Here is a 10,914-nt window from a genome sequence, read left to right as displayed (position 1 = left end):
TGAGCCACCGCGCCCGGCTAAAACTATTATTTTTTTCAAGACAAAGTATCACTCTATTGCCCATGTTGGAGTGTAGTGGCACAATCATAGCTCCCTGCAGCCTTAAACTCCCAAGCTTAAGTGATCCTCACACCTCAGCCTCCCAAAGTGCTGGGATTATAGACTTAAAGCCACTGCACGTGGGCAAGAGAGACTTGAAACTCCGTTCTACAGCAGCTTTGGAAATGCTGCCTGAGACACCACTGACTCCTGCTGGAAGAGGTGCTCCTGCCCCACACCTATGGCACACTGGGGGCTCACTGCCAGCCTGTCTGAACCACTCTCACTTCCCACACTGGGTCCTGCCATGTGTTGTGCACGTGTGTTCGTTTGCATAGACGTATGTGCACGCATGTACGCGCCTACATTTGTGTACGTGTACAAGCGTGTGTTTGGGTGTAGTGTGTATTTGTGTGCATGTGTGTGGGTGTAGTGTGTAGTGTATGTATGCATGTTCATGTTTACATGGTTCATGTACATGCATGCATTTACATGTATGTCTGCGTGCATGTGTACTTGCCTTTGTGTGGCTGTACGTGCATTCGTGTGTACATGTGCATGCATATGTATGCGTGTGTGCATGTGGCTGTGTGCGAGTGTATAGCCAGCCACAGGCAGGCTGGAAGGGCTCCTTCTGAACAACCAACCCACTGCTGCAGGCAGCAGACACAGGACCCCTGGCCAGCCAGGACTTTCTGTCTTCCAGGCCATATTGATTCACTCAGGGGTGGACACGAGATCCCGGCCAGGCCAAAGAGATTCAACCCTAGACTTTTGCTGGCAAACCCGGGAAGGAGGCACCTTCTGCTGGGACCGCCACACTGGTGGCTGGGAGCCCAGGGCGTGGCTGGGAGAACACTGCAAATGTCACACACAACAGGCTGTCAGGCCTAGCACCTGGAATCCCAGCACTCTGGGAGGCCGAGGCAGGAGGATCATTTGAGTCCAGGGGTTCAAGACCAGCCCAGACAACATAGTGAGACCCTGTCTCTACAAAAAAATTTAAAAACCAGCTGGGCAGCATGGTGGCACACGTCTGTAGTCCCAGCTACTCAGGAGGCTGAGGCGGGGAAATTGCTTGGGCCCATGAGTTCAAAGCTGCAGTAAGCTGTGATAGCGCCACTGCACTCCAGCCTGGATGACAGAGCAAGATCCTGTCTCTAAAACAAAAGAAAAGAAAAGAAAAGAAAAAGCCAGGCGTGGTGGCTCACACCTGTAATCCCAGCACTTTGGGAAGCTGAGGCAGGCAGATCACTTGAAGCCAGGCATTCCAGACCAGCCTGCCCCACGAGGTGAAACCCCATCTCTACTAAAAATATGAAAATTAGCCAGGCATGGTGGCGGGTGCCTGTAATCCCAGCTACTTGGGAGGCTGATGCGTGAGAATTGCTTGAACCCTGGAGGTGGAGGGTGCAGTAAGCCAAGATCACATCACTGCACTCCAGCCTGGGCAACAGAGAGAGACTCAGTTTCAAAAAAGGAAAAAAAAAAACCCAGAGGCCTGGAAAGCCCCTTCCTTCCACGTGGCGCTGACGCCTGTGGGTCTGTGCTGATCTTTGCAGTCTCCTTCATTTGGTCTCCACATGAGGGTGGCTCTGCCTCCCGGGACCAGAGGGCAGGACCGCTCCACTCTGAAGGACTCAGGCATCGGAGTCCGACAGACCCAAGTGCCTGAGGACACTCTGAGACTCAGTGTACCCATCCATCAAGTGGGACGCCAGTCCTCCATCCTGGGCTTCTGGGAGGTTACCACACGCGGAGACACGGGTTCAGCAGAGCGAGACAAGGCCCCCAGCCCCTGCGCCCCGCCCGAGCGCGAGCTTGGTTACCTGGGTGGGCTTGCCGAACCACTTCCAGAGCTGCCGGGCTGGCAGGAAGGCGGCGATCTTAGGCCGGTTCTCCACGGACGGCAGGCGCTGCCGCTTGGCCAGCTCCTTGGTGGTGGGGAGGTGGACGCCCTCTCTCTTCTTCGGTCGGCTCTTGGCCCCAGCCTGAGCCTTGGGCTGCAGAGGCTGTGCGGGCTGCGGAGGAGGCGCCTGGGGCTGGGGCGCAGGCGCCTTCTTGCCTGGGGAGTGGGCTGAGGGCCGCGCCTTGCCTGCCTGCTTGGTGGCCTTGGTGGGGAGCGCCGGCTGTGCAGAAGGACCAGCCGTGGGAGCGGGGGCTGCCTCATCGTCTGAGCTGCAGGAAGAGTCCTCATCTGTGGTGGAGGAAGAGGAAGAGGAGGAGGAGGAGGAGGAAGATGAGGACGAGGAAGAGGAGGAGGAGGAGGAAGAGGAGGAAGATGAAGAGGAAGAGGAGGAGGAGGAGGAGGAAGAGGAGGACGAGGAGGAAGAGGAGGACGAGGAGGAGGAAGACGAAGAGGAGGAGGAAGAGGAGGACGAGGAGGAGGCCGGTGAGGCTGCCCTGGAGCTGGCAGCGCTGCAGTTACGGCCCCCGGCGCCGCAGCCCCCGTCCCCATTCTTGTCGCCTTCCTCCTCCCCTTCCGTCTCCGAGCCGCTGCTGCTGCTGCTACTGCTGCCACTACTGCTGCTGCTGCTCTCGGACTCTTCCGCCCCGTCCTGCTCAGCCTGGGCCTTGTCCGGGCTCTTGGGGTTCCCAGAGTCCTCGAACGTGAGCCCCGGCCCGGGCTCCTGGGCGAGGTCCCCGTCCGTGGCCTTGGGCCAGGGTGCCTTGGGCTCGCTGCTGCCGGCCGCCTGGGGGTAGCTGCCCAGGCTCAGGAGGCTCTTGGGCTCCTGCCAGCCCCCGGCCCCTGGGTCCTCCCGGAGCAGCAGGGCCTCTTTCGCCTTCTTGCTTTTGGGTGACGTGACACCCTCGTGGTCCAGTTTGACAAGCAGCTCGGCCTCCTCCCCCGGCCTCCGAGGGCCCTTGGCACCTGACTCCTCGGCTGCCCGCGCCTTCTTGGGCTTGGGGCGTGTGGCAGGCATGGTGATGAGGGGTGCTGCGGCCAGGGTGGAGGCAGGGGCTGGTAGCTCCCCAAAGGGTTCGGGAGCTGGGCAGCTGGTGAAGGCGGGTGGTGCGGGGCTGGGCTGTGGCGGTGCTGCGCGCGCCTTGGGGGTCTTGGCTCGCTTGTCCACAGGCTCTGGGGGACTCTTCTTGGAACCTGGGGTGCTGCTCGGCTCCAGGGCTAAGGGGGTACTGGGGACCTCATCTGTTGGGCTCCCCTCCTCCAGGGTAGCGGCTCTGTCTGCAAAACAAAACAGATGAGAGGCTGGGGCAGGGGCTTCCTGGCAGAGATGAGCTGTGGCTTTTCGCCTGCTTCTGTGGGTTTTGTTTTTGTTTTTTTGAGATGGGGTCTCAGTCACCCAAGCTGGAGTGCAGTGGCGTGATCAGGGCTCACTGCAGCCCTAACCTCCCTGGGCTCATATGAGCCTCCAGCCTCAGTCTCCCAAGTAACCTGAGGCCACAAGCATGCGCCACTATGCCCGGGGAATTTTTGTATTATTATTTTTTTTGTAGAGATACAGTTTTGCTCTGCTGCCTAGGCTGGTGTTAAACTCCTGGGCTCAAGCGGTCCCTGTGCCTGGGCCTCACAGAGTGCTGAGAACAGGCATGGACCACCGCGCCCAGCAGAAAGACCTGGTTTCAATCCTGGCTCTGCTACTTCTTGAGCGGAACCCGGCTGCGGCCTTCTTAGGCCTCCTTCGGCGGTTCCCCTATAACAACCTTAAGTTGTGTTGGCCCCAAAGTGGGTCCTCCAGTAGCCTCTGCTCTCAGCCTGCACAAAGCATTTTCTCCGGATTCTGGAAAGAAACACAGGCCGGCTGCAGCTCAGCTCTGCCTCTGACAAACCAACCTGCCTCCCCAGCCTCAGTTTCCTCATCTGTCACCTGGTCAGAACAATCCTGCGGTGCAGGTGCAGAGTTCTTTTTTATTTTTTTGAGACGGAGTTTCACTCATCACCCAGGCTGGAATATAATGGCGCGATCTTGGCTCACTGCAACCTCCACCTCCCGGGTTCAAGCAATTCTCCTGCCTCAGCCTCCCACGTAGCTGGGATTACAGGCACTCACCTCCATGCCCGGTTAATTTTTGTATTTTTAGTAGAGACGAGGTTTCACCATGTTGCCCAGACTGGTCTCGAACTCCTGACCTCAGGCGATCTGCCCACCTCGGCCTCCCAAAGTGCTGGGATTACAGGCGTGAGGCACCGCACCCAGCTCAGAGTTCTTACAGACAGCAGGTAGGCACTTGGGCAGGTTCCCAAGCCCCGAGTTTGGATGCACGAAGGAACTCTACCCACTGCCCCTGCCCTGGGGCCCGGTTCAACGTACCACCCTTGGCCTTGGCGCTGGGTTTCCGCCCACGCCCACGGGCCTTGGCTCCTGGCTCCTCCGACCCAGTCGTACCACCGTCTTTGCCCTCCCCAGTGTCTTTGCTGGTCTTCCGGCTACGGCGCTTGGCACTCGGCACCAGGAGGGCTGGGGATGGCTCAGCACCTGCGGGGCAGAGGACAGAGTGGCTCATCAGGCCTGGGGTCCCCAGCTTGGAGCTTCCAAGACCCTGGTCTATCCTGGGGATCAGGGATGGGGGCGGAAGCAACCAACGCCAGGTGGCTGACCCCGGGTGGGCTCCCACGACAGGCTGTGAGGTCCAGCAGGGGAAATCCCATCTGTAGGGAGCAGCCAGAGGCTCCTGAATGAATGAAGTAAAACAAAGCACTTTGTGGAACTGGGACAGGCAGGTAGATAAAGACGCTGACTTTGGTTTTTTTTGTTTTTTTGTTTTTTTTGAGACGGAGTCTTGCTCTGTCGCCAGGCTGGAGTGCAGTAGCAGGATCTCAGTTCACTGCAACCTCTGCCTCTCGGGTTCAAGGGATCCTCCTGCCTCAGCCTCCTGAGTAGCTGGGACTACAGGCGCATCTCAACACACCTGGCTAATTTTTGTATTTTTAGTAGAGACAGGGTTTCACCATGTTGGCCGGCATGGTCTCGATCTCTTGACCTCATGATCTGGTCACCCTGGCCTCCCAAAGTGCTGGGATTACAGGTGTGAGCCACCGCGCCCAGCCATTAATAATTTTTGATCAGCTTCCCATGGCCTGGGCCACTGGGCTTGGGCTGTCCTCATGGACCCAGGACCTGGGAGCCCTGGGATCTCACAGGAGCCCACCCATGGTTTCTGCTACTTCCATCACCTATGGCTCCAAATGACTTCAGACAGAGCCCAGAGCTGGACTTGGAGGGCGAGAGCCTAGATGGGCGGCCCCTGGCAGGAGCCCGGGTGTCACAAGCTTGTCACTTACATTGGATCTTATAGTCGGGGGGCAGGAGGCGGATGTGTGAGAGGGGGATCCTGCCAGTGTCTCCGTCGTCAAACTCCACGGTGATCAAGTCCCCATCGTCCTCCAGGTCCAGTAACCCTGTGGGAGGAGAGGCTCAGGGGAGGCCCTTGGACCTCCAGCTCCCTAGTGAGGCACAAGGGTGGGGACAGCAGAAACCGGCCCTGTGCAGCCCTGGTCTCTACGGCACAGCAGTGGGGACATGGGTGAGGGTTTACAGAGGCTCAGAATGTGGGTGTTAGAGCCAGGCCATCTGTGCAGGAGAACTGGGTCTCCCTTTTTTTTTTTCTTTTGAGACGGAGTTTTGCTCTTGTTGCCCAGGCTGGAGTGCAATGGCGCGATCTCGGCTCACCGCAACCTCCGCCTTCCGGGTTCAAGTGCTTCTCTTGCCTTGGCCTCCCAAGGAGCTGGGATTACAGGCATGCACCACCACACCCGGCTAATTTTGTATTTTTAATAGAGACAGGGTTTCTCCATGTTGATCAGGCTGGTCTCAGACTCCCGACCTCAGGTGATCCACCCACCTCGGCCTCCCAAAGTGCTGGGAATACAGGCGTGAGCCACTGCACCTGGCCTGGGTCTCCCATTTCTAGCTGACTTTGGGTGACAAAAGGCAGCGGAGCACATGCACCTGTGCCCGCTCACACCCAAGACCCTCCTGCAACCACAGCGAAGGAGGGAAGCGGGTGTCAACCCTGAAGGACACTGAGAATGGGAAAGGGGAGGGCAGCAGCGGGAAACGGTGGCGTTTTGGGAGAGATGCTGGGATGAACGTGCAGGAGTGGGCTTTGATCTCCTAGAAGGAGGTGATACCCACGAGGAGGTGGTGGTTTTCCCAAGAGAATTCTGCCAAGGCTCGGCCCCAAGAGGCCCCAAGCACCTCCGGAGGCAGGGCTGAGGGACACCTCAACACTGAATGGGTTGAGGGTGGCCCAGCTGGCAGGAGCTGGGAGGTTCATCCCAGAGAGAGGCTCCAGACTGAAGGACACTAAGCGCAGGGAGGAGGCTGGACAGGCCCCCCAAAGGGTGACAGCCCAGGTGCTGGGCTTCCTAAATGCCAGGTGCTGGGACTGTATCCCCAAGGATGTGAGTCTTGCAGAATCTGAGCAGTCCCTTAACAAAACATTCCTGCCCACTCGCGATGACAAAGACTCATGAGTGCACAGAGCTCCCATCGGCTTGATAATGTTTCCTTCATTCAGGGTCCCCAGAAGCCTAAGGAGTTCTAACCAGAGGAAGGGCACAGCACCAGCAAACAGAAGGAGCGCAGACTGGGAAGAGAGAGGGAGTTGCAGAAAGCTAAAATGAGGCCAGGTGCGTTGGCTCACGCCTGTAATCCCAGCACTTTGGGAGGCCAAGACAGGCAGATCACCTGAGGTCAGGAGTTCGAGGCCAGTCGGGCCAACATGGTGAAATCCTGTCTCTACTAAAAATACAAAAAATTAGCTAGGCATGGTGATGCATGCCTGTAATCCCAGCTACTCGGGAGGCTGAGGCAGGAGAATCACTCGAACCCAGGAGGTGGAGGTTGCAGTGAGCTGAGATCACTCCACCACACTCCAGCCTGGGTAACAAAGCAAGACTCTGTCTCAAAAAAAAAAAAAAAATACAGAAAGCTAAAATGAAAAACAATCCTCTCAGAAAGTTCAAAAACGAATGTGTTGATAAAACAAATTTTTTTTTTTTTTTTTTTTCGGAGACAGAGTCTTGCTCTGTCGACCAGGCTGGAGTGCAGTGGTGTGATCTCAGCTCAGTGCAACCTCTACCTCCCGGGTTTAGGTATTTCTTCCTGCCTCAGCCTCCTGAGTAGCTCAGATTACAGGAACCTGCCACCACGCCCAGCTTATTTCTGTATTTTTAGTAGAGATGGGGTTTCACCATGTTGCCCAGGCTGATCTCAAACTCCTGGCCTCAGGTGATCTGCCCACCTTGGCATCCCAAAGTGTGGAAGTTACAGGTGTGAGCCACCACGCCCGGCCCAAACCTGGCCAATTTTTGTTATCTTTTTGTAGAGACAGGGTCTTGCTATGTTGCCCAGGCTGGTTTCAAACTCCTGGGTTCAAGTGATCTACCCGCATCGGGCTCCCAAATTGCTGGGATTACAGACGTGAGCCACCGCAGCTGGTGGAGAATTTTTTAAATGACAGCAGAAATTTTTAAAATTCAAGAAAACAGACGGGGTTAGAAGATAAAAGTAGAGAAAATATCTCTGTAAGTTGAACAAAGTAAGAAAATAGTAACGGGGAAAAAAGACACACACACCAGGGACCATGGGACTAGCCCAAGTTCCAGAGAAAACATGAAATTCACAAGGGCAGTTATCCAAGTTGTACTCACAAGTAGAGCTTCCAGGACTCAAGGAAATTTGCTTCAAAATCAAAGCCTCCCTCTGCAGATACCCAGCATGATGAGAACACACACACACACACACACACACACACACACACACACACAGAATTGCAGATCTAGGGATAATGAGAAGATCCTGAAAGTTTCCAGAGATTAAAAAAACAGGTCTCCTACTGTGATTTGGGAATCACAACGTTGAATGTCTTCAACAACATGGGAAGCAAGGTAAAAATAGAAAAATGTCTTTGAAATGGTGAGAGGGAACTATTTCCAGTTGCAAATTTATACCCAGCTCAGGTATCGCTAAAGAATAAGTGTACCCAGCTCAACTATCTCTAAAAAAATAAGGGTAGAATGAAGAGATTACAAACACACAAGGATGTGAGAAATTTAACTCCCACAGACTCTTCCTCAGAAAGCTACTGAAAGATCCGCTGCTTAAAACAAGGAACTGAACCAAAAAAGAGAAAAATATGCAATGCAACAAAAGCAGTTTCCAGGATGAGGGACAGGGAAGGCCCAAGAATCCAGAATGAAACCCATGAGGCAAGCCTAGAAGACAGCCAGCACCTCCCAGTACAGGGCCACAGCGTGTGCCAGGAAATCTGAATCTAAGGCCAACTTCTACCTTATTAACAGCACTTTCAGAATTTGGATGATAAATGAATGACTAATACGATGGAAAAAAATAAATCTTCCTGGCCTGAGATCCTCTACTCAGGCTGGACCAGTCATCTGTTGTTTTGCTGAGCTGGCATTGGTTTCCATTTTCTGGGTATGAATGGATGTTAGGCCAAGCAGTGGACTGTATTTGGCATGTGGGTGGGCTTTTTTTTTTTTTTGTGGGGGCGGAGAATGTCTAATCCACATCCATACCCCTTCTCTAGGATACACTGCTTTTGCAAGAGCTAAGGGTTGGACCATTTGACTGTCTTTCTTGCCTGTCTGATATCCACACCTCCATTTCCTAGGGTACCTGTTGTTTTTCTCCATCCAGCCTCCATACTTTTTTCTTTTTTTGAGACGTAGTCTCGCTCTGTCACCCAGGCTGGAGTGCAGTGGTGCAATCTTGGCTCACTGCAACTTCCACCTCCCAGGTTTGAGCGATTTTCCTGCCTCAGCCTCCCAAGTAGCTGGGATTACAGGCGCCTGCCACCACACCCAGCTAATTTTTTTATTTTTAGTAGAGATGGGGTTTTACCACGTTGGCCAAGCTGGTCTTGAACTCCTGACCTCAAGTGATCCACCTACCTTGGCCTCCCAAAGTGCTGGGATTACATGCGTGAGTCACTGCACCCAGCCTCATTCTCTCTTATTCTAATAACATGTCCACTTTGCAGGGGAAGTCACCCTCCCATCTGTCTCAGCCCATGAATAAAAAGGAGGTGACCTCACTCCTTAGCCCCAGGGATGAGAATCTGACCCAGGCCTGGTCGATCAGACTCACAGCGGTAGGATCAATGAAAACCATGTGGCCCAAGTCAGTTCACACTAGAACTTGTGTGGGAAAACTGGGACTGAGAAATCGTCCAGTGGTAAGATTTCTTAAGATGGTAAAATACAATCTCCAAGGAGCTAGTGTGAAGCCAGCACAGAGGACAGCACTACTGACAGATACTCAGAGCTGGAGTCCTGATGACATCGTCTAAATGGCGCCTGGATCCAACCATGCCTGAAGGCCATATAGTTTTCAGTTATGTGAGCCCACAAGTCTTTCTTCTTAAGCCAGTTAGAGTTGGGTTTTAGTAGCCAAACAAGTCCATACTGAGGTGTTAGGCGGCAGGCGAGAGCTGGGGAGGAGGCATCTCACCTCGGACCACGGTGCCTGGGTAGAGGCAGCGGTACTGCTGGCTCCAGTAAGCTGCAATCCTGGTCCCTTGTGGCAAGAAGCGAGTGGAGGCTGGCCTCACATCGATGATCTAGGAGAGCATGGGATGAGTGCAAGGTGCGGACACAGTTGTGGCCATGGCCTCGGACACCCAGCCCACCCCGAGCATCCCGAGGCCCCGCCCTCCCCTTCTCACCGCCTCCTGCAGCAGCTGCTCCAGACAGTAGATGTGAGGCCGGTTTCCGCGCTCACCCTCTACCACCACGCGGTATCTGCGGGAGCAAAAGAGGCCTGAGGTGGCAGAGGCCGAGACCTCCCAGAGGGCCTCAACCCTGCCAGCACCAGCTCTGCCTCCCAGACCACTGGGAGGTGACACCAGAACTCAGAGGTTTGCCGGCTTGCTGAATTTGGCAATGCTCCCCCTTTCTGGGCTCATTTGCCTCATCTGTAGAACTAGGGGTTGCAGAGCAAGCCAGGCTGGTGCAGTCCAGATCCTGAGAGAGGCCAGCACGCTCTCTCTCTCACCCCTTCCCGCTATGGCTCCTGCCATGGAGCAGCCGTGCCCAGCCCCTGGGAGCGTTCACCCAGTACTCCCTCAAAGTGCCCAGGGGCTCCCCGTCAGCTCTGAGCCCACTCATGCCCCTGCCCTCTGCCATCGGGGGAAGCCACAGCCTAGAAAGGAGAAGCAGCCAGGCACAGAGGCCAAGACACGGGGCAGGTATGGGACACGGGGCTCCGCGCCGGACCTCCCACCCCACTCACATGTCTGGCGAGTGCACGGTCTGCACGTGGCCGGCATATAGCAGCTTGTCGTCCATGGGGATGAGCACACGCAGGCCATCTTTCAGCTCGTCCTTGTCGATGATGCAGGAGCGAGGGGCTGCAGGGGTCAGACCGTGAGGCAAGGCTGGAGCCAGGGGCGTCTGCGACACCTCTCCCTCCTCCCGTCACCCCCCAAGTCATCCCCTTGGATTGGAGGCCCTGGTGCCGGGTGGGCCTGTGGGGCTGAGATGTGTGCATGTCTTTTGTCTGCCCGTGTGTGTACCTGTGCAGACCTGTGTGTACCAGTGGGCACACACAGGGTGCCGTGGGCAGCCCCTCTTCCCTCAGCCCCCTCCCCTGCCTGGCCCCAGATGTCTGCAAAGACCCCAGGCGGGTGTGAACCCAGGGATGAAAGCCTGCACGTGCTGTCTCTTCCCACCTCAAGGCAGCCTCTGGGACTGGCACGAAGCTCTGGGTTCCAGCCATCACCGGACACTCACAGCCACCATCCTCCATCATGACGTCCACCCGCCTTACTGCTGCCCTCAGCCAAACTTCTAGGACTTTCTTTTTCTTTTATTTTATTTTATTTATTTATTTGAGATGGAGTTTCAATCTTGTTGCCCAGGCTGGAGTGCAATGGCACGATCTCGGCTCA

The 10,914-nt window shown here is 55.5% G+C and overlaps 1 protein-coding gene across 1 annotated transcript in view; it reads right to left on the bottom strand.

The window, feature by feature from the left end:
• Positions 1 to 10,914, bottom strand: part of LOC105525897 (trinucleotide repeat-containing gene 18 protein-like) — a gene marked incomplete at its 5' end in the record, with an annotated part of 87,204 nt that overhangs the window by 2,644 nt on the left and 73,646 nt on the right. Inside the window, 6 exons of the mRNA XM_011961688.1 lie at positions 1,869 to 3,223; positions 4,311 to 4,475; positions 5,282 to 5,398; positions 9,477 to 9,585; positions 9,691 to 9,766; positions 10,257 to 10,374. Coding sequence (XP_011817078.1) covers positions 1,869 to 3,223; positions 4,311 to 4,475; positions 5,282 to 5,398; positions 9,477 to 9,585; positions 9,691 to 9,766; positions 10,257 to 10,374 — 1,940 coding nt within the window. The remainder of the gene's footprint in view (positions 1 to 1,868; positions 3,224 to 4,310; positions 4,476 to 5,281; positions 5,399 to 9,476; positions 9,586 to 9,690; positions 9,767 to 10,256; positions 10,375 to 10,914) is intronic.

Source organism: Colobus angolensis, unplaced genomic scaffold, assembly GCF_000951035.1.
Source record: "Colobus angolensis palliatus isolate OR3802 unplaced genomic scaffold, Cang.pa_1.0 Scaffold563, whole genome shotgun sequence".
In the NCBI taxonomy this organism is placed as follows: Eukaryota; Metazoa; Chordata; class Mammalia; order Primates; family Cercopithecidae; genus Colobus; species Colobus angolensis.
Note: the sequence above shows the minus strand (reverse complement) of the source record. Positions and strands in the feature narration are given on the sequence as shown.